The sequence below is a fragment of the Pleurodeles waltl genome, chromosome 3_1 (genome assembly GCF_031143425.1).
Source record: "Pleurodeles waltl isolate 20211129_DDA chromosome 3_1, aPleWal1.hap1.20221129, whole genome shotgun sequence".
Taxonomy (NCBI): Eukaryota; Metazoa; Chordata; class Amphibia; order Caudata; family Salamandridae; genus Pleurodeles; species Pleurodeles waltl.
The window spans coordinates 1,373,334,601-1,373,358,491 of NC_090440.1; the positions used below are offsets into that span (position 1 = coordinate 1,373,334,601).

General features: G+C 45.6%; 1 protein-coding gene across 1 annotated transcript in view; it reads left to right on the top strand.

Annotated features, from left to right (window-relative positions):
* The window catches only part of GRIK4 (glutamate ionotropic receptor kainate type subunit 4), a 1,066,812-nt gene that overhangs the window by 890,100 nt on the left and 152,821 nt on the right, over positions 1–23,891 (top strand). Inside the window, exons 7-8 of the mRNA XM_069224875.1 lie at positions 7,801–7,854; positions 18,998–19,159. Of these exons, the coding sequence (XP_069080976.1) occupies positions 7,801–7,854; positions 18,998–19,159 (216 nt within the window). The remainder of the gene's footprint in view (positions 1–7,800; positions 7,855–18,997; positions 19,160–23,891) is intronic.

Consider the following 23,891-nt stretch of genomic DNA (forward strand, 5'->3'; position numbering starts at 1 on the left):
GAGGGAGGTCAGATTTGGAATAAATCTGCCACAGTACGTTACCATTCCCAGGAAGCTACGAACACCTGTGACCGACGTGGGGGCCGTCGCTGACTTGATGTCCGCCACTTTCTCTGGGTCAGGTCGAACGCCCTTCTGTGAGAAATGGTATCCAAAAAATGCGATGTCCTCTCTCAAGAATTCACATTTCTCACGATGTAATGTCAGTCCATTTTCACGTAGTCGTTGGAACACCGCTCTCAGCCTCTGTAGATGTATTTCCACCGTGGGTGCATGCACTAGAATATCATCACTCACATTGATGACCCCTTCTAAACCGGCCAGAACCCCTCTTATTGTGTCCTGAAAAACGTCTGCCGCACTGGCAATGCCAAAACTTAGGCGTCGATATCTCCTTAGTCCCACATGGGTAGAAAAGTGGTGATTGCTCTGGACTCCGGAGCTAACATGAGCTGATGATATCCTGCTCTTAAGTCCATTTTGGAGAACCATTTTGATCCACTGACTTCGGTCACTATATCGTCAACCATGGGAGTTAGGTGACGCTCTCTCCGAATGGCAACATTGGGAAGGCGCATATCTACGCATATGCGTACCTCCCCTGGTTGCTTTGGTTTTCTGGTGACAACAATGGGCGACACCCATGGAGTTGGTCCTTCCACCTTTTCAATGATGTCTGCCTCTTCCAATTTTCTTAGTTCCGCCTCCACCTGTGGCCTTAGGTGGAAAGCTATTCGCCTGTGCTTGAGTGCTACCGGCTCTATGGAATTGTCTATGTGCAACTTCACCTGACGGTCCTTTAGGCAGCCAATACCTTTGAACAAATCAGCATATTCCTCTTGTAGAGTCTCCAACTCTTCCGCATGTATGCTGAATGCAAACGCCACCAATTTTAGTTCTTCAGCCGTCCGGCAGCTGAGTAACATTCCCGTCCCGATCTTGGTGACATACACTTTGGCTTGCACCGTTGTCTCATCATGAGTGATGCTTGTTCTGAATACTCCTGCCATTGGGAGAGGTTTTGTCGTCCCAAACGCAAACACCTGTACTGCCGTGCGGCAGAGAGGCGGATGATGTGGCATTTGGTCCAGTGTTGATTGCGCTAATATGTTGATTGAGGCCCCAGTGTCAATTAGGGCAGTTACTTTGTGTCCATCTACTTGCACCTTGCATTTTGGAATTTGTTTTCGGATTTGACTACCTGGTTCAGCAGCATGAATGATGTACACTGTACCTTCTGGCTCATCGTCATCATCCATGTCGGGGATGAGATCTGGGGGTTGGATTGCTTTTGCTCCTTGACTTGTCCTTTGAATGTCTCCCCTTGCTCTGTAATTGGAACGGCAGACCTTTGCAAAATGATTTAATTTTTGACACTTCGTGCATTGTTTCCCTAGAGCCGGGCATTTGCCTTGATGCGGGAACTGTCCTCCGCACATATAACAAGATCGATGGTTGTTAGCTGGTTTTGTCTTGTCTTTTCTTCTTGTCGCAACCCCTGAGGCAACAACATTTACCGGTTCTGTTTTAATGTTTTGTGCGAGCGCTGACTCCATATGGGCAGCTCTAACTCTGGATAGTTCTTTTGACCTGCCCATGGTCAACATGTCCTCCATTGTCATGCCTGGGATCTGCAAAATGTGCTCTCTCAGTTTTGTGGAGTGGCATCCTTGAATAAATTGCGCTCTTATTTCATCATTTGGGTTTGGTAGCATGCACGTGCTAGCCAGTTCCTTTAATCTTGCGTAGTAGGTATCTACCGACTCTTCTGGTTGTTGTCTGGCTTGTCGCAGGATGAATCGCTCATAATCAGGATTTGCCATTGGTGTCACGACTCACGTGCTGCTTGCGCCTGGAGTTTGCAGATCTTGAGGCGTGGATCTTGAGGGTTCGACTTTGTCCCAAAAAGGGGCGACTCTTTCTGGTAGCCACGGTGCTGTAGGCGAGGAAACGCCAAGGACAGACCGTGACCGTGAGAAAGTAGCGCCAGAGGGAAAAAACCCCTTCAGAAGAAGAGGAAAAACCTCCCAGAAGATTCGCAGGGGATTCCTGGAACAAGAACAGAGGAACAGGAATCAAAGGAACTGACGTAACACAGAAATGGCGAAATCCAAAGCCAAGGGCTAGGAAATCAGGAGCGAGGACACTAACTGAAACAGAGAGTGTTGCAGCGCAAAGAGGGAAAGAAAAAACACCCTTAAATACCATAAAACAGGAAGTGACCCACAGGAAGAAAAAGGACACCATCTTGCATAGGGAAAAGTAGATAGAATAGACTGGAGCAGAAACCATAGAGAATAGGGAAGGAGGAATGCTGGGAAGACAGAGGTAACCTGGGAAGGGGAAAAGACATAAAGGACAGAGGAGAAAACAGACCCAAAAAGAAAGAAAGACAGAAAAGAAGAAAGAGGAGTCCCCAAACAGGTAAGAGGGGTCAGGAGACCCCAACAGACGGAGGGAGAGCGCAGCGCGAGGCCCCTAGTAAGTCCTGGGGCCTCGCAAGGTGCAGGAAAGGCTCGGGGCGCGCCGCGTCTTAGAGACGCGAAGCGCGGCCCGAGCCGAACGCGCGGCTTGTGCCGAACGCTCGGCTCGCGCCGCGCGGTGCGGCGCGACAATTGGTTCAAAGTACGCCGTTATCGCTCTTTTTAGAGTTTGGTAGTTGAATGGGGGTCCTTCTTCCGTCACTGTTTTGCTGATTTTGTGTAACATCACTCCGCCCATGTGCAGCAGCATGGGCCTTTGTCTCTCCGGGTGTAGTGCGGTGGCTGCAAAATAATTTTCTAGACGTTCCACCCATAGTTTTCATTTTGCGGCTTGCGCTGATGGGGGCCCTTCCATCATAAAAGGTTCCAATGCTGGGACTGTGGCCATATTGTTGATTTTTTTATTTTATTTGTGAGTATTCCTTTGATGTGAAACTGTTTTTGTGCCTAAAGTCACCTGTGTCTAAGCTGTTCTCTTTCCTGCATATAGTTCTTTTTTCTTTTCTTAGTGTGTTTTCTTTCCCCTTTTCTATATTATTTCTCCCTTTTTTTTTGTTTTTTGTTCTTGGGACTGTTTCCACTCACCGACCTCGGTCGATTCCACCTTTGCCGTTTCTCCTGTGCTAGAATCAGCTGTTCCTGTGTGTTGCCTCGTGGACGCACTGCCTTCTTCTTCCACTGAAATGCGGAAGATGCCGGCTGCGAACAGCCGGTACCAGTGGGGGCGGGTGTGTTCTCGCGCCGCCACCCCTCGTTGGCACGCTCACCTTTCGGGCTCCGACGGTAAGCCCCCTTTTTTTTCAGTGCGGTGTAATAATCGCTTCTCTCTTTCCCAGTGCTCCGGGCAGTGTAATAATCACTTCTCTCGTTCCCAGTGCTTATTAGCGGCGCCCGCTGCGGAGCGGCACCGCTCGGTCAGCCGCGTGGGTCTGCTCACCTTCGTCGCCAGTTTGTTACGTTCCCAGTCATACCAGCTGGGAACTATTATTTGAAGGCCACGGCGCTAGTTGGGGAAATAAAGGACACGGACACACGTCTCTGTTTCATGCCCCGTATCTCTGCACTTTCGCGCCAAAGACCCCGGCTCTTTTATTAACTCTTTACTTGCCTCAGGGCTAAACCAACTGCCCCTCTGTTCACAGGGTGATTTCTCACACGTGTTACATCACACGCTGTGAGCACACCCCCGCGCAGCTAGTACGTCCTAATGACGTAGACATAACAGCATCCTCCATATTATTCAGAGCTTTCTGTAGCACACTCTCAACCCACTAAGCTATCTAACAATCGGGCTTAAGCAAGCCGCGAGCCGTCAGCACTCATGAATTACCCGTGAAGCATCACTTGCCCGCGTGGTTATGGTAACCATTGAGCTGCTACACCCAATAGCCATCAGGGCCCTGTGGGACGATTCAAGAACCAGGGTCGCCGCGCGTCGGGGCCAATATACTGCGCATGCAGCAGCTTCGATTCCTGTCCAGAACAACTCAGCCCTTCATCCTTCTCTGCTTTAGCAAACAGTATTACTACGCAGAAACGCTTTGACCGCGTCTTTGCGCGGATTGTACCAGACGTATCCGCTCCGTGCTATAACATGGCCTTACCGCATAATAAAAGCAGCTAGAGAGTATTTGTAATGGATGCAGTAATCTGCGTCATGGGAGTGTTTGTATTGCAGTACTAAGCGGCAAGTCAGTGTTTGTAAAGCAGTAATAAGCGTGACGAGTCTTTGTAATGCAGTAATAAGCGACAAGTGTGTGTTTGTAATTCAGTAATAAGCGGCATGAGCGTGTTTGTAATGCAGTAATAGAGCATGAGAGTGTTTGTAATGCAGTAATAAGCGGCATGAGGGTGCTTATAATGCAGTAATAAAGTGCCACTCTAAAAGGACAGCATTATGTTAAACGCGTTTTAAAATTCTTAGCACACAGGTAAATTAGCTTTGCTTGAGGCCAACTCAAAATGTAAATAAAGGACAGAGACAGGATTTTACGCACTGAGTGCTCTTGGGCAGTTGCAGACATACTTTCTTGACCTGGTTTACATGTTTACCAGGATTACCAATTAATATGAGTGTTTATTGGTTTTTTTCTGCCCGCTCTCTATGTTGCCTGCAGAAATTAGGATTTGTGTTCATTTTCAGCCTGCGATAAACGAGGGATGTTGTCAGTGAATTCCCCACAGTAGCCTTTCATTGTCACCTCATATATGGGCTTGAGCAGGTTTTGTATCGCACTGGTCGTTAGGGGCCTGACTCTTTCAGACCTCAGAGTAAGGTCACAGGCAATGTCGTATGTCTTAATAGACTATCCTAGGGGGCAGCAAACTCTGCAAGCTTAAGTCATCTGTCCACGGGCACTGGTCCTTTGTTCGGGCTTTGTTTGATTATGGTTGAGGGTTCTCGTTCAAACTGTCTGGTTCATTCAACAGTCGGTAGCCATTGATCTGTGTTTGGTAATTAGAAATTGTGCCTGGAATCCTCAGGGCAGACTTTTCCTGTTTTAATCTTTAGCTTGTGATTGCTGTGCATGCACTTGGTCATTATTTCCTTCACTTTAGGATCCTCGGTAGGTGGGCGCCTGTCCAATCTTCAGCCTGTGATTGCTGAGCATGCACTTGGTCATTATTTGCTTCTGTTTAAGATTCTCGGGTATGTCCAGTCTTTAGCCTGTTATTTGCTGTCCATGCACTTGGTCATTATTTGCTTCTGTTTAAGATCCTCGGGTATGCGGGTGTGTGTGTCCAGTCTTGAGCCTGTGATTGCTGATCACGCACTTGGTGTTTATTTGCTTCTCTATAGGATCCTGAGGTAGGTGGGCGCCTGTCCAATCCTTAGCCTGTGATTGCTGACCATGCACTTAGTCATTATTTGCTTCTCTTTAGAATCCTCAGGTAGGTGCACACCTGTCCAGTCTTTAGCCGGTGATTGCTGACCATGCACTTAGTTTTCATTTGCCTCGGTTTAGAATCCCCATTTGTGTGGGTGCCTATCCACTCTTCATCCTGTGATTGCTGATCATGCACTTGGTCATTGTTTTCCCCTGTTTGGAGTCCCCAGCTCTCCAGCTGTCTCTTCAGTATTAGTATGTTTACTAAACTTGCTCCTGGGCACAGGCTGCTTCTGTTTAGAATATCTTGGTCTGTGAGTGCCTGTTCAATCTTCAGCGAGTGATTATGGACCCTGCACATAGTCATTGTTTGCCCTTGTTTGGATTTGGATTCTGCAGATCTAAGAGTGTTCGTTCATCTTTAGATTACGATCACTCATCTTTGGGGTTCCTCACAGTGAGCTAGTATATAACTGTAGCTCCTGTGTAGCATTCAGTAGCAGTTTACTTGGTGTTAGTATCTCTGTTTCCATGGGAGTATTTGTCTTTACTTGGAGTCTTTTAATGTAGGATGTATGCTGTGCACTTCTGAATTTGTCTTGCATTGCTGGGGGGGGGGAGTTATCAGCCTCTGGTGTTTGGCCCCCCTCCCTCACCCTCTCACCCTGTCCTCAAGGGAATTTGACAAGGTATGGGCAGAACTCGCAGCATTTCACTCCACGGAATTCCCTTGAGTTACACGAGACTGTGCAGAGTTCTGTGAGAAGGTGGAATTCGGCATGTCGAGCTGCTCGCACTGCTTTTTTGCACCAGGAGCTTATTTTGTGCTGTAAAATTAGCGAAAATGGCATCATTGCCTGAGGGTGCTGCTTCTTTCTGCCGTTCGAGCAGATTTTCTACTCGAGCAGCAGCTTTCTCAGCGACAACAGTCATGACCTGCCATGACCACCCACATTGAGAAATCTCACCAGGAGGCATTCTAGCACCCTAAAATCTCACGAGTAGATGCAAATTCTCTCTCGCACGCGCCATCTTAACATTGCAGAGCCGCGCATCACAAAAACCTCTATCTACACAGCAGCTGGCAGAATTTTGCCGAAACTTTGTCCTCCAAGCAGAGCGTGGAGAGGGCAAAACTTTGCAAACTCCGTCGGCAGCTAGGCAATTTTTCGTTCACCCCTAAATTTGACTTGCTTTTCTGGGTTTTCTGTGGTTAAAGACAGAAGGACGTGTTGCTTTTATTGAACTTATTTAGAACTGTGTTGCTAAGTACTCCATATAACTAATGGGTGTTAAATTGTTTTTGACATTTCTGTAGATCCTCAATAGCTGTTTATTGTCCAGCAAGTGGTTTTTCGTTGCTGCATCCATCTGATGTACTCGCTTTCCTTTCCATGACTATCTATCTCTCTTCTTTCACTTGATTTTATTGACTTTTCTCCTATTCCTCCTCACTAGGTCACATCCATTCTTCTTTCCGTTCACCTACATCTCCTCTTCTTCACTTTCTCATTCCATCACCTCTCCCTGATAAACTTACTTACTCATTGACCCATCACATTTCTCCCCAACCCATTCCTACTGCCTTTTATTAACTTTTGTTCTAATTCATTTTCATTCCTTCGAAGGTCTTGCCTGGTAGCGCTGCTGTCTGCAAAACCTATTAATACTAATTGTTTAAAATATACATAGAGCTCAGGAGTGTATTGCTCTCTCCAGAGGACTATTATTATGTCAACTCGTACTATTGGCTGTTTGCTGTATCATTCCCCTCCCATAGAGAGCCTCCATAGCTATACACATAGGATTATTTCACAATGTAAAAGTAAACTGAATCAATACACATTAAATTCCTTATCTCATAGATGCAATATATTCAGAATTTAATAATTTTATGCCTTGTTTAATCACTGTAGCAGGTTTTTTTAAGGACTCAAAATGTAACCTATTGGCTTTTCCAATGCTTGTTTTCTTGTTTTTCCTCTTGGTGCCATTCTGTTTCGCTCACTTCCATTCTTCCAGCCCTCTCTTTCAAATCTTACTTCTACCAATGCCACATTTCATTTTCCTATTTATGCTTCCTTTCTTCTTACTCCCTCTCAAACGTCTTTACCCTCACTCTTTTATTTCCCAGCCTCTCTCGCTCCTTCGTGTTCACGTTGCTCCCCATCTTCCCACAGCCATTATTCTTCACTCAGCTCTCACCCCTTCTCTCTCGCTTGATTTTCCCCCTTTCTTCTGCCCACCTCCCTTGCTTTGACTAGCCTCCCCTCCTCCTTCCACAGAGACATCTCGCTGTCGCAGAGTGAGACCCTATCTTGACAGCTGCCTCATTGCTCTCTACTCTCCTCGTCTGGAGCCCTATTAGACAGTTCTGAGAAAGAGACATCCACCCCAGTGTCTCTTGGGCTTCCCTGTCCGCTTGCTGCTCGTAGCATGGAGGATGGAGCTGCCTCTCTGTTCTTTAATATGATTTCTTTTCTCCACAGGCCTCCGAGCTGGGGATGGTGTCAGCGTATTATACTTATATCTTCACTAATCTGGTAAGACTCTTTCCTGATCATTTTCTGTGTTTGTAGAGTCATTTTAAATGCCAAATTTGCTGTTTGATGGGATCATGTGCAACCACAGGGTTGGTAGCTTTCCTGGGTGCAGTAAGTGCAGTGGCACCAGGGCTCAGACTCCTAAGGGGCCCACTGAATTCCTTCTTTGCACTCACAATAGTGGTGTAAAATAGGCCCCCGTGGTGCGGGGGTTCGGGAAGGGCCTGAGTGCCAGAGAGCCCCTCAACACCGTACCCTAGCCTGACAGAGTCCGGAGGGACAGAGTCTGTAGGAGATCATGGAAGACAGTTTTTGTCTGGGTGATTGATTAAAAATGGAAACCCAGCTAGAGAAAGCAAAAGGCAGAAAGAGAAAGCAGAATGCAAATAAAGAGGTGGTTTGGTATAAATAAGATAAAATCATTTTAATTGAATTTCTGTGCCTCAGGAATACTATGCTAAATCCAGTGAAGGATTGTTGCTCAACTGCTACCGATAAAGAAGAGTGAAAACAGACTGTAGGAATCTGGATTAGGCTTGGGCGAGTTCACGGAGTTGCACTACACGGAGCTCTGTGAAGTGCCCCAAAAACTCTGCTGCTCTTTGCAGAGTTCCGCAAGCGGCAAAGAGAGCTAGGTTGCACCATTCACGCAGATTATTAGTTCCAGGTGTTTGTCCCCAGCTGAAAAATCAGTGCTAACATCTACCTCTGCAGTGCAAGAGAGCGCTGCTTCTTCTCTGCTGCTCGAGTTGATTTTCTACTCGAGCGGCAGCTACCTCAAAGCAAATGGAAGGTTTCTCAGCACAAGCGGTCACAATCATACTGCGACTGCTAGAGTTGTGAAATCTCTCCAGGAGGTGGTCTTGAGTAAGATTTTTATTTCTCACACTCGCCAACTCACCATTGAGGAAAAAACTCCGCTCTGCTCCACTACACTGAGTTTTTCGGAGCTTCACACTCTACGTGGAGCGCGGAGTCGTAAAAACTCTGCAAACTCCACGAGCGGAGCAGAGCGGAGTTCAACATCCATCCTTAATCTGGATGGTGATTCTCAGATTCTATAAACCAAAAATGACCCTTGGGCCTTTTAAACATCGCTTAAGCAGATTCTGTGTCAGAGATGTTGGTAGGGATGTGTTAACTCTTCACCATGACCACTAGTGCTAACTTATCACAGTGCCCACCAGTGTCAGAATCCCTCATGCTCTGCCAAGGGGATTTGATTACACTGTTCACAACTGCTAAAGTTATGGTGCTTTTCAATTCGAATTGATCACAATGCGTGTGAGAGAGCACCCGTGCCAGCTCATAACAATTCCTTCCAGTCTCCTGTGGACACACTGCCCAAAAGTCAGAGCTGTTTCCACTGCTCACTAGTGCAGATTATATCTGTTTCCAGTTGCTCCATGTGCCAGAGTATCACCAGGGTGAATTCTACCAACTCATTACCCTGCACTGCCTGACACCCACAACTGGCCACCAAGGAAAGCACTTATATCTCCCACCAATAGCAGCTGATCAGCCTGCCTTACAGTGCAACATCCTTGCAGTGCCCACCAGCGCTGGAACCCTGGAATGCCCACTATTATGAGCTTATCTCCCTGCCTTCATCTCACAATGCTCACCACTTTAAGGCACTGCCCTGTGTTTGGGCGGGGGGCGCTCCAATGCATAGCGCTCCCCGAGGACAGGTGCAGGCCGAATCGGGCCGGTTCCAGGTGGCGGCCTAACAGTGAGTGACCTGCAATTTTTGAAATTCATGCTGACCCTGCTGGGTGAGCCTATTACCAGATGGGGCATGGTGGGGGCTCCTGGGGTGGTCGCAGGGGCAGACAAGCAGGGTTAAAAGGAACCGCAAGTCCCAATCATAGTCACCTTGCTTCTTGACCTGGCTGCCCCTGGCGACCATCGATATGCCCACCTCCAGAGGACTCTGAGGAATTTTTCCCACCCACCCATCCCCAGTGGATAGCCGAGCCTGAGGACCTTGGAAGGGAAGGAGTTATGTTTGGGCACAAAGCAGGTGGACAACCTTGGCATCAAGAATACTAGTGCAGGGGAATTCAAGACGGAATCAGAATCCTTTTGGCTCAAACCAGGGTTTTGGTGCTGTGGGCTGTAGAAAAGGGGCTCAGGATGACTGCTACCTCGAATGTCCATAGCCCTCCCCTGCCCGGGTACTCCATTACATGGCCCGGGGGATTTGGGGGGATGGAGACTGCGTCAGGGGACCAAGGTATGGCCCAGGTGCCCATGACCATCCCAATCAGGTGCCAGTGGGGATATCTTCTAAGGGTTTGCTCTGGCATGGTTTGTTTTGGGGGACAGTTTTATGCTGGCCCACACCCCCTCTATCTTGAGGGGGCAGGTGAGTTTCGCCTTGTGAAGTGTAACGTGTTTAGGGGGAACACGGCTCCCAGTCTACAGTTGATGCAACAGGTGCCTGGAAGGGGGGGTGGAGGGGGGTCAACCATGACTCCTTCCAAGAATTGAAATTGTGTACAAGATTTCCCCCATTAAATGACTTGAGATTCATATTGTGAAATTTTTTATAATGTTCTTTTTTATGTCGTGTTTATGTGGTTGTAAATAAATACAGCCTAAAAATTGTTATATTCTCCATCGCGGGAATGCTTCCAGTCTGCTCGGTCTCCTAGAAGGGTGGGGAGTTGGGGGGGAACAGAAAATAAGTACGATCCTTCAGGGGAAGGGATGACAGATTGGGAACCAGTGTGTATTAGTTGGTTATTGGGTGGAGGTCTCGGTACGATCACCCACCTGTGGGTCTGGTTATACTGTGGAGAGGAGATGTGGCTTAATGGCCATAGCTGCAAGTTTTAGAACTGAGGCACCAGGTAAGAACACCGGCCTCAACATTCTGTGAGATTCTCTTTTGTTTGTTATTCAATATTTTTTATTTGGGGGTGCAAACAATATACAAATTGCATTAAGACTGTCAAACCAACTGCTTATGAGCATACAAAAAAAAACGTATGTCTGAGATAATTAGAATATGAAGGTCTGGTGCTTAAAATGCATGCTGAAGCATGTATAAAACTACAGTATCTGTAATACACTAAAATGCTTAACATCAAAAAGTGCCATCGTGCATAGTCTCCAGGAATCAATCAGTAGGTTCCATACCACTACCAAGAAGATAATGTTTCACTCTGAATAAGCCTATTCCATATTTAGTAGAGGTGCATCAGATGACCTGGCGGATAATTGGATATATACTTAATATTATTTAGAGTGACCAAGTACGATGAAATTATAAATTATTCAAAAGAAAAAATCTAGTCCATTTTTATTCAGTAAATATTAGGACCAATAGGTTTGAAAATGTAAAACCTGCGCCCTCTCTTTCTGCCTATAATTCTTCTCGTTGATGCACTTTATTCATTTTTCGAGCCATTCTGCAAATTAGGGAAATAGAGAGGTTCTCCATCTCTGTAAAATTAGTGAACAAGTCACAACATTGTAATAAAGATCAGCTTTTGGAATCTTCTAGCTGTTCTCTACAATCGGTAGTGTGCAAGAAGGGAAAGAACCTAGTATCTGGGGATTTGGATCTAAAATAGCTTCTATATAGAATTGCCCATATTGTCCACGTATATGGTATTCCATCTAAAACTGTTTACTGGATTAGATGAATATATTTTATTCACATAGCTAGGGGTGTAGTGTAGTAGGCATTTAGCATAAAATTGCATGTTCTGAGAATTGACATTCCTGAGAGTCCTGCGAGATTCTCAGCAAGTAGCTTAATCTCCCCGTACCTAAGGATCTGTAGTAATCTGGTTCTCCTGTAAAGCGCTTTAATGCCCTCGGGCACAGGGGCATTGCTTTCATTGGTGCAGCAGATGCATTGGCAGTGAGGAACTCGGGCCCCTGAACCTTGATTACTTTAGCATTTTACAAATCAAGCAGCAACCATGGGGGCCAGGCATGGGGCATGTCCTTCCTTGCACTCGGGATCATGACCCACAGGCTTCACCGCTGCTTGGGCTGAGTTTGCGCTATATAACACTGAAAAAAAAAAGTTTTAAAGTTGCCGCCCAGTGCTGAGTCTGTGGTTACTGGTGAGAGCCACCAGCACGCTCTTATTTTCCACATCAGACATTTCCCAAGCGAAGTGAGGAAAAGACACACAGTTCAGAAAGAGGATGAGAAAGACAGCGAAACTGTGACAAATAGAGAAAGTAGGAACGTGCAGGAGTTTGATAAAGTGGCAGGGAGGCTCAAGAAGTGGATTAAAGAGGCATGAGCTGGAGTTACGGCTACCAGCCTTGGTATGTGACACACTGACTTTTAACTGCACTGACTGTAGTCTTCTGAGAAGAGATTCGGTCAAGTAATCTCTCTTTCACAAATTAAGCACTGCTGGTACCATTGAGCTTGCAAAGGGTCCTGGGAGCAGGGTCCATGTGTACCAAAACCTTTTTAGATTGCAGCCTACCAGACAGAATAGCTGTCTGCTTTGCTAAAGACATTCTGATGACTTCCAGTATGTTGACCTAAGAATGCTTTCAGTCCACTGATTACCAGTAGCCTTGTGGTTTTTAACTCACATTTTCTAACTTTTTATTTGCTGGCTTTATTTACTTTAGGCTTTCTAGGTTCAGTTTGTCCCTTCTGTTGCCTAAACCTTGTTTACTGTATCCTACTTCCTGCAAGAAGGCCTTTAAATCTTCTCTGTATCTTGTCACATTTGCTGTGCTTTCAAAGGCTGAGGTCAAATGTTGGGCACTGTCTTCCAAGGGCGCTTGTTTAATTTTCTTTCTCTGATTTCAAAGTAAGATTTATGTGACAATCTTGTGGATGCTAGGGGTAGGAAATTGGTTATTTCAAGCACACAACAATATTTAAATGAACTATGTAAATATTTGAGAAAATATCCGAATTAGTAATACAAATGAAGCACACTTTTTTGTTATTTTTGCAGTGTGTTGGAAACAAAGACTTTATTATGATTTTAAAAAATCATTACACTAGGTGATGCAATTTGCACACATTTTAGTTAGTGCACTGTATAGTTTTTTTCAGTAAAACTGTATGCCTGTGCAAATGTAATGGTCTTTTCAACTGAATATGTGTTGTCTGTAAGGGAAGTGCGCTACCATACCATACATACTCTGCTCTACGCCACTCCACTCTACTCTGCACCACTCCACACCACTACACTCTGTACCACTCTACTTTACACCACTACACACTGCACCAATCCACTCTATGGCACTGCACTCTGTTACTTAACGCTACACCTCTGTACTCTACCCTGTACCACTTTACTCTATACCAATGCACTCTTTGCTAATGCACTCTACTCTGTAACACTCACCTCTATGCCCCTGCACTCTAAACCAGTCCACTGTACGCTACTCTAATCTACTCTGTAACATTGCACTCTATGCCATTGCCGTCTTCACCACTTTGTGCCACTCTATGCTACTGCACTCTATGCCACTGCACTCTATACCACTCTGCTCTACACCATTACACACTACGCCACACTACACAACTGCACGCTACTGTGCACCACTCCACTCTATGTTACCTAACTCTACTCTGAAATACTCTGCTCTACACCACTGCAATCCACGCCACTCTTCTCCACTCTGCATCACTCTACTGTATGCCAGTTCACTCTACACCTCTCTGCTCTTAATTACTGCACTCTACACCAATGCACTCTACACACCTGCACTCTGTCACTGTACTCTATGTCACGGCACGCTACTCTGCATCACTGTTCTCTATGCCACTGCTCCCTATGCACTCTACTCCACTGCCTTCTGACACTCTACTCTGCAATCCTGCTCTCCGTGATCCCACACTATGTCATTCCAGTTCATGACACTCTATGCTACTTCTGCTTTACAATACTCTACTCTTTGCCATGCCGTTCTATGACATTCCACGTAACTCTCCTCTACACCACTAAGTTTTAGCAATGCTGAACAGCAGCCACGCTGTTGTACAATGTGGCTAAAAACACATTGGCAAAGCCAATAGGTCCTGCGTATGCAAGACCCATTGGCTTTGACAATGCTTGTTCTCTCTGTAGACAGTACTAACAAGAGCACTTGGTAGTGGTTTTCTGTGTTTCCAATATTCTGTGCGATTCAGTAGACTCCCTGGCGCCCAAACGTCTAGGAGCGGCCTGCAGAACATTTCGCCATCCAAACGGGCCAAGGGGTGAGGGCATGTGCATAGTGTGGTTTGCTAGCTTGGCTTTCAAGAGCACACATGCTGCCAAGGGCAGCCGGGGGAAGGTAGCAGCCAGACAGTGTTTAAGCGGTCTGTGGAGAGAGAAGGCGGGAAATTAGCGATGACTAGAGGGAATAGAAGGAGCGGGAGCAATTCAGCAATTAAAAGTAATAAATCTCGCGTGATTATTGACTGCTAATGGATCCACCGAGGTTTGCAATTGCTGGTTTTGATACAATCACCATGAGGTAAATTGACTAAGAGAAGGGAGCGGTGATGAGGGGGAGTTGGTCGTGCTTCTCTCTGGCACAGAGGCGGTCCATCGAATTACCTCATCCCTTGAGGGCCGAGATCACCTCCTATATGGGATCTGACAGATACAAATATTCACTCAGAGCAGAGTTATCACCTCGGGCCCAAAACAGACTGGTATGAGAGAGTGTGTGTCAGGGCCTGGTTGCAGGTTATTCTCATAATGAAGATTAGTTGGTCGTCGACAAAGTCCCTAGTATACTTTTCATACAAAATCGAAGCAAGTCAATTTTTGAAGCAAATTTGATTTTTACTGGGTTTGTGAAGGAACATGTTTCGCAAAATATTTTGGCCCAAGCAAATTGTAGCAAAGTGATTAGTCGTATAAATCATAGTTTCATGTGAAAATTAAGCAAGCAATGGAGCAGTCTGGAATGCAAAGCCCTTAATCGCCTAACCCATAGGTACTTGCAAACATTTTCCCAGGGGCCAAAAAGCTTGGTCTGTGATGTCACTCAGGGCTGCATTGATAGTAGCAGGGTTGCGGTAAGGAGGGGTTAGGGGAAGCAAACATATACATCTAGTAGCTGATTTGCACAATGTGAAACTAGAAAACCTGGAATTAATCCCAGCTTCCCCAGGTAAACACACTGTGTGATTCTAGGCAATTGATTTATTTCACTTTCTCACCTTTTCCTTTATTATCACATATAAGAGGACCTTGATATACATGACTTCAGGATGTGCTCCATAAAAATCTTCTTTTGTATTTGCTTTAATAAACAATAACTTTTTCAGGCCACACATACCAACGGACTTAGCTCTTAGTTCACTATTGGCATTGTTGTCAGTGTTGAGGGTGGGGGGGGGGGAATTAATATTCCTAAAGTTAAGCGGTACAGGATAACCTATTTACTTCCTTCCTATAACTTCAATTAACCTTTAAATAAAAGCTTCTCATTTGTTTAACATCCTTTTAATATTATTGCTGAGTCCAGTAAACAGCAGCTCAGGAATGCTGTTTACCAGGGGGCACAGGTAAGTGCCAGGAGGGCTTAACCTTTGAGAATTCAGGACTCCTGAAAGGGCAATGGAACCTTCCCATTTACATTGACATCCAGTGTCGCTTTCTGAAACCAACAGCATTTGAGGGACCATTTTACACACTTGCCCCACATAGTGACCAGTTAGTAATCTAATATTCTGGAACAAATTAGAGTATCGTATTGTTAATCACAGCAATTTAGTACTGGATTGTGGACTCCCTTTTGAAGGCCAATTACATTTTTGGACATGCACAGCCCAGAACTAGTTATACCATATTCTGGAGAGTAGGATACATGCAGAGCGTACCAAAGGGGCATGGTAAATAAAAATCCAGGGAGAATGTATGGCCTGTTCCAATTTTCTCATTATGAGGGTTTAGCACATGCCACATTACAGTGCTAGAAAGTACCCTCTGCCCTGTCTCCTGCCATCTCTATGGTACTTGGTCCTGAGAGAATACACCAGTTGAGCTGCCAACACAAGCCTACTTCTCAGGGCGTTAGCCAAATATAGCCCCCATCCATTTGACGTATTATTCTCGTGAGCCACAGCTGTGAAAAAGACCCCCTGCTCTCCCATCAGTGAGAAGAACCCATATTGAATATTTCTACTCCTCTCGTTTTAGCTTGCTTTCTTGCTCTCCCTCTCTCTTATGTTCTTTTCATATCATCCTCTTTCTCACTCTTTCCCCGCGGTGACTGCTGCCAGGAAGGACTGGTGGGACACGCGCGGAGCGGGTAGTAAGAATTAAAAAAATTACACTCACCTGCCGCCTCACCTCCACTGCTTCTGCCGCCTCAGTGCTTGCCTTGCCCTCCCTCCCTCAACCAATCCGGACACTTCTCTCATGCTGTTAGTCAGCATGAGAGAAGTGCGGGAATTGGCTGGAGCAGGCTGAAATACCGCTCAGGGAGGGAGTCGGAGCCTACACTTGGTCTCCATCCGGTTGTGAAACACAGCTCAGGTGGAGAGTTCTGGATGCACATGTCAGTATGGCCGGAACTAACAAGCGCACTTAGGCTGGACCACTACTCCTCCTCCCTGCTGACACGGAGGATGCTGGACCCGCCCTGCCCTAGACTCAGCGGAAAAATAAAATGATAATAATTTACTATCATTTTATTTATCTGCCTCCTTTTAGCAGTGGGGAGACGTTCCTCTGCCATAGCGGAGGGGCTGCCCCTGCTCTTTCCTTCTCGCTATCCTGCTCTTTCCCTCTTCTCTCTAAATCCCAGCTTTCCTCTTTCCCATATTCATTTATCCCTCTACACCACGTGTTTTTTTCTTGTTTTGATTGTTTACTCGCTCGCCATATCATCAGTACCTGCCCATCTACTTTCTTTTGACTCTTTCTCTTTAACTTTATCCCTTTTCCCAGGGGCTGCTCACTCTTTCTCTCTTTTCATGCATCCTTTTTTTCTAACTCCTTTCCATTTGGCTTCTTTCCCTATATCTTCACTCCTTCCGCCCCCCCATTAGGTCTCTCTGTACATGATGTTCTCCCTCTGCCTGTGTATTTTCTTCTGTCTCAACTCTCTTCCTCCGTCCTCCTCTAACTCGTTTCATCCTGTTCTCTTTGTCCTCCAAGCATCAATTTCTTTTTTTCACTTTTTCTCACCTTTCTCCATCTCTCTGCTGTATCTCATACTTTTTTTCGCTCGTTCTTTCTCTTCTCTGTTTCTTTTTTCTCGCTCCCTTTGTACTCTCTTTCTTTCTCTGTATTTTGTGCTCTTCTTTTCATACATTCTCGTCTCTTTTATTCTAGCCTTTTCCTCTTCCCCTTTTCTCTTGCACTCCAGACCCACCACTTTATCTATCATTTCCCCTTCTTCCTCACCTTCCCTCCTTAGTTTCCCTGTTTCCACGTATCTTCCACTCTCTTTCTCCATGCATTCTCTCTCCTTCAGTCTCTTCCATCCGTTCTCTTCCATATTTCTTTCTTTACCTCTCTCTCTTCTCCCTTCCTCCTCTTGCCTCTTTATCCCGCGCCCTCTTCCCCCCTCCCTTCCTCCATCTCCCCCTTGAAGACCTCATATTAAAAGCCGTGCATCCTGCCTTCAGCCTCTGCTCCCCCAAGGCCCTCCTCGAGCACTTATAGGGCTCGCTGATCCTTCTACATTCGTTTCCTATCAATAAACCCATTTCCATTTTTTTCACATTAAAAACTGTGCTGTGAAACATAATGAAATGCGGGGAACTTTCCCCGTACGGTATGTTCAATGCCTGAAGGATGTCTGCAAATATATATTTTAGGAAAGAACATCAATTCTGAGACAGGATTTCAGAAAACTGTGGTGTTTTCCGCTGTAATGCAGCTTTCGGCTCAGATTTTTTCTCGCGGTATCATGAAAGACACAGGTTTGTGGCCTGTCGCTGACCTTCCGGGTGAGTATCGATGCTGAGGGGGTTAAAGGAGTGCCCGGATGCTGCAGGGGGTTCAAGGTGTGCTCATACTCTGCCAGTGTTCCAGCTGTCCCCGTAAGCTGTTGGATTCCAGGTGTGTTTATTATTTGCAAGGGATCAAGGTAGCCCAGGTGCTGCAAGGCGTTCAAGGTGTACCCATAGGGTGTTGGTATTCCAGGTGCCAAGGTGGGCTAATAAGTTGCCTGAGTTGCAGGTGTATCTGTAAACTACCGGGGCTCCGGGTGTGCTGTTAGGCTGTCAGTGAAGCTGCCAGGTTCCAGATATGTCTATAAACTGCGAAGCTAAGAGTGCCCAGATGCTGCAGAGGGTTTAAGATGTGCCCATAAGATGATGATGTTCCAGGTGTGCTATAAGCCATTGGTATTCAAGGTGTGCTAATAAGCTGCCAGTGTTGCAGATGTGCCTGTACTACGCTACTGGGATTCGAAGTGTACTTCTAAGCTGCCAGTGTTCTAGGTGCACCCACAAGATGCCGGGTTCCAGGTGTATCTATAAGCCGCTGGGGATCTAGATGTGTGAGTACACTGCAGGTGGTTCAAGGTGTGCCCAAAAAGTGCTGGTGTTCCAGCTGTACTCGTGAGCTGCTGGGGTGTTATTTGTAGTAAACAGCAGCACAAGTTCCAGGTGTGTCTATAAGCTACTGGGATTCTAGCAGCAAACCGTGTGTGCACACATGTTCCCAGGCAGACTGCAGTGGTCTTGGCTTCCTTGAAAACTCTGGTGCAGATCAGCTTCCTCCAGTGACTGTGGGTTTACTGCTGATGCCAAAGGTCTCTTGGTAGTTTGAGATTCCTTAATGTGGTTACTGGTGCTTATTGGTCAAAAAATCTTTTTGAGTCCCTTCCTTGATGCATAGCATGTGGGAAGGGGAGATGTTCTCTGGGTTCTCCTGTTTTTTTTAGAATTAATTCTGGACCAACTTGTGATATTATGGTCTTGTAATTTTGGGAGTCCCATCATAACACTGGCATAACAAAACTTGACTACCCCTCCGGGACTCAATCAGGAGTTGCCAGGGTACTGTTTGGAGGGGGGCCCTGGAGCTCAGGCCCTCACCACAATGCAGGAGCATTTGTTACGCCTCCGCATCATAGTTGGGGACCACTAGTTGGTCTTCTGTTCGTCACCACGAAGTTGAGGTCTGCACTCTAAGAGCCTTTGCTAATGTTACATTTGTCTTTCTCTTTTTTTGATTATATGGACAATGCAGGAGTTTTCGCTTCAACCATTGGACAACACTCTAGATGATCGTGTCAACATACTCGCATTTTCAATCTTCAACCAATCACATGGCTTCTACCAAGAATTTGTACAGACCCTCAACCAATCCTGGCAAGAAAACTGTGACCATGCTCCCTTCACTGGACCAGCCGTAAGTAAGAACCTTCAAAGTCCACACTATAGAAATGTCAAGACAATATGCGCTATATGATGCCCCCAACATCACACCCTAAATGCTTCCTTCATAAAATGAGAACGGCGTTCTGTAGAAAAAGAAGCTTGCCTTGAAAGTGAAAATCAAGTGCCACAGCAAGAGAGAGCCTTCATAGTGGGAGAGCAATGGTTTACAGTGTTGGGTTTTTCTATTAAAGAATCATGTATGAGTCCCACACAGTAGGGACCACGTCAGAGCAAAACATGAGTGTCACAGAACAGGTGGCCACTCCTGAGTAAGAAATAAGCCTCATAGAAAAGGATGTGCCTCATAGGGACAGATGAGTCTCATAGAGGAAGGGTGACTTTGAAGTTAGACCTGAGTCTGAAACAGTAAGGTTGTGGAGTGAAATGGGAGTGATTTAGAGTACGTACCAACACTGAGTGAGGTCTGCATTCCTTGTAGTAGAGACCTTAAATTAGATCTGAGTATGAGTTAGATCTGAGTCTCCTAGAGAAGGACTCACTTGGAGAAGGCAATACTTCAAATAGAATATGTCTCATATTGTTAGGACTACCTCAGACTCATAGAGTAGTGCTCACAGCAGAAGGAGATATGAATGTCATAGTGTAGACCACCTCAGAGTAAGATCAGAGTCTCCTTGAAAGACCACCATAGACTGAGATCTGAGTCCCATAGAGCACGGTCTTTCTTAGAGTGAAATGTAAGTCATGTAGAATAGGTACCAATACACAGTGATGCCTAAGTTCCTTGGAGAGAGTAGATGTCAGTCTGAGTGGGATCTGAGACTGGGGGGGGCACTTGGAGGAGGGGACACTACACAGTGAGATTCAAGTTTCACAGAGTAAGGACAACCTCAGTTTGAGTCTCATAGATGAGGGGTCAACTGAGAGAGAGACTTGAGTCTCACAGGACAAAGGTGACATCAGACGGAGATATAATTTTAGTAGATGAGGGGCTGCTCATTGTGACATCTCAGTCTCTTACAGAATGGCCATTTAACAGTGAGATCCGAGTCACATAAAATAAGCTCTATTTTGAATTGAAATGAGAGTCAAGGAGATGCCAAACAGAGTGAAATCTGAGCCTCAGAGAGTAGGGGCTACTTGAGAGAAAGGAATTAATTTCATAGTCTAAGGTCCACCTCAGTTTGAGATCAGACTGTCATAGAGCATGGGCCATCTCAGAATGAGATCTAAGTGTTATAGTGTAGAAACCACCACAGAGTGAAGTATAAGTCTCATTGTGTAGGAACTATGCCAGAATAAAATCTGAGTCTTATAAAGTGCAGGAGTCAACACATATAGAGATCAGAGTCTCAGAGAGTACGGTCACTTCAGAGTTAGATGTGAATCTTACGCACAAGGGGCCATCTCAGTGTGAAGCATGAGTTCCATAGAAAAGATGCATTTTCCTCAGGACAGGATCAAGTCACATTTTCTTCAGAGTTCGAACTGAGCCGCATAGAATATTCACTATTCTCGTATTAAAAAAGTGAAACCTGAGGCTCCCTAGTGTAACAGTTTTCTCAGAGTGAGAATGGATTTCCTTAGAATAAGAGTATTCTCTTCAGAATAGGAATATGTTTTTGTAGAATAAGGCCAGTCTTTGCAGAACGAGTACTGGTTTCCATGGAGTCAAAACTCTCAAGTGAGTGTTAGCTACCACCTTTGTGGGATAACATTTTCTCCCATCTAGAGACCCATAGGGAAACTCCAAGGATTCATCCATGGGTTTTATGGAAGGTAGTTCTTCTTGCTTGTGGTATGAGTGCTTTGCCCTCAGAAGTCTGAGAATGTCTTCTCCCCTAAGTACATTCTACCCCTCAAGATGTCTGATGCCACTACTGCCCTGATGAGTGTCAGTGCCTTGACCTAATATGGTTTAGAATGTGTCTCCCCTGTGAAGTTCACTGTTCTTTCGAGTCAGAAATTGTCTCCTCTAAGGAGTATGATAAATAATTCTTCCCTGTGGAGTATAAGTGTCTTACAGGAATGTATTCCAATATGGTCTTCTCATGTACTGAGGTCTGAAGGTACCTCTTCCCCTATTGTGTCAGAAAGTGCTATCCGACCAGCGGGGTAAAATATTTGGCTCCTCACTGTTGTATTTAAACACCAGCAACCTGGTGGAGTTAGAATTGTATTCTCCACAATGAAGTGTCAAAGTATTTTCTGCTCTATTAAATTAGAGAGTACCATCTCCCTGACAGAACCTCATGTAGCGTTATCATGGCTCTTTTTATGGCTGTCTAGGAAGTTTGAGAGTATATCCCCTGCTGCCTACCCTGTCGATGGAGTTAAACAGTGTTGGTTCCCATTTGGAGCCCCAGTATTTTTTCTCCCCCACAGTGTTTGAAAGTGTCTTGCTGTCAGTAGAATGTGGAAGGTCCTTCCTTCCTACGCAGTCCAATGGGACTTTTACCCATATGGAGTCTATAAAGTCATTATCTCATGTGGAGTGTGGCAAACCACGTTCTGCATGGAGATTGAGAGAGCACTGTGTACTAAGGAGATCCTCTACCTTACGAAGTCTGGAGCTTGGGTGTCACATAGGTGGTGGGCTATGTTTTGTCATGAGTCCAAAGCCTTGTTTCATCAGCTGACTCTGTGGGTCTTGTCCTTATGGAGTCTGAGAAAGCTTTGTTTCCTAAGGAGTCTGAATTGTTATTACACAAGATGTATGGGAGGGTGTTACGTCTATGAGGTCCTTGTTTTATATGGCATTTGAGGAGAATTTGCCCCCTTAGGATATACATGTTTTCTCAGGAGCCCATTGGGCATAGTATGACAACAATGGTGATTGGGCCCTGCCTCGCATGGAGGAGTAGAAGCTTTGTTTCCTATAGAGTCTGAAACAATTTTGTTCCCATTGGGTCTGGCAACACCTTATCCAATATGAGATCTGAAGTGTCTTGCCCTCTGTGGGTCTGAGGTGATCATGTATCCTATTAGTTCTGAAAGGACCTTGTTTCCTGTGGAGTCTTAATTGTCATTTTTTCTGTGAGGTCTTAAAAGACACTGGTTCTATCAGGGATGGAGAATACCTAGTTTTTTGTGAGTTCTGAGAGGTCTGTGTTTCCTATAGAGCCTGAGAGGGTGTTGTTTCTTATAGGTTCCAGGAGGACCTAGTTGCCTGTAGTGTGCCTGGGAGGGCCTTTCTTCCTGAAAGGTCTGATGGGCCTTAATTTCTATAGGGTCAGAGAGACCCTTGTTTCCTGTGGATTCTGGGAGCGCCTGATTTTCTGTGGCATGTGGGAGGACTTGTTTCCTGTGGGCCTGGACGGGCCTTGATTCCTGTGGGGGGGGACTCAGAGAGTTTTGTCTTGGATAAGGTAGGAGAAGGCCTTGTTTCTTGTGGGTTCTTAGAGGGCCTTGTTTTCATTGGGACTTGGAAGGTGTTTCCCTGTATTGTGAACTATAAAATTGCCTTAACACCCCCCCCCCCCCCCCAATACATTGCGAAGATACAAGCCAACTGCATGGAGATGGAGTTACATCAGCTGGGCAATATGTTCCGTGCAAAGACTGTGGCAGGTGTCTGTGTTACTCTGTGTATGCACGTGTTTAATTTGCCTATTAGTAGAAAATTCCCTAATGGACATTAACAGCTGGTGCCTTATTTTGGATGCTGACAGTTTTCATTTACATGTTTTCAGAGTTGCTCAAAGACGTGATCTCTAAGGAATCCAAACTTCCCCATGAGGTATGGGGCTTGTAAATGAGTTGGGCCCTCCTCAGGATGACCCCCTGCAAGACAAGATAAAGGGATGAGATCATAATTGGATGGGACCAGGCCCCAGAAGGCTGTTCCCTGTATCATCAGATTGTTTGCTAAAATGTCTATTTTCAGCAAGTTACTGTAGATAGGAAAGCTATTTGGCAGGTCCTTCAGCAAGATCTCGTTGGGCATACGGAGTGCCTCACAGTTCCCAAAAGGTTTTTTGCGTGTTGCCTGCTGGCCTGGATAACTTAGTGAGATCAAACTCTAGCCGAGCAAGGACACTCGTGAACACATGGCCTCACAGACTGATGGCAAGGCAGTGCTCACAGTATTTTCATCTGAGTCAGACTACATGTTAGTTGGTTCAGTAAGGTGGGTATATGTTTAATGTATACTTTGTCACTGATTCACTAATTCTGGATGTCACACTGGTTGCATGGACTTTCTATGCTGCTGAGTGCTTGGGGTGCCTGTTATTCGGTGTTCCTAGTCCAAATGTCAGCTCAAGCCACTTGCCCACTCTCAAACACTCCCCGATTCTTATCTCACAATTTTCATGACTGCTTTCTTCCTTAGTCACTGGTTTCCTCTCTTTCTCCTTCTCATTCTTTCTCCTGTGTGTACCTTTCTCTCTTAACGTGAGTCAAAGTTTGAAGATGAAAAATAAGTCCCGCCCCCCCCCCCCCTAATATACGTACAAGTGCCCACCACTGTAACCACTGTGGTCTTCAAGGGCACATTATTTGACAAAAGCCTCACCCACCATATTTCCTTTGTTCTACCCTTTTCGGTCTGCTCAGATCCTTCATAGTCTCCAGTTTTGTCGCTGTTGTGGTGCTGTGCTATGGAGGATGCTGTTTGATGCTGCCTGCTAGGAGAATAACGTGTGCAAACTGAATGAGGTGAATGCCCTACCTGCTCATTGATTAATATGCATTTTAAGAAGGAGATACAACCTAAGCAGGTGGTGTTTGTTTCATTCTGT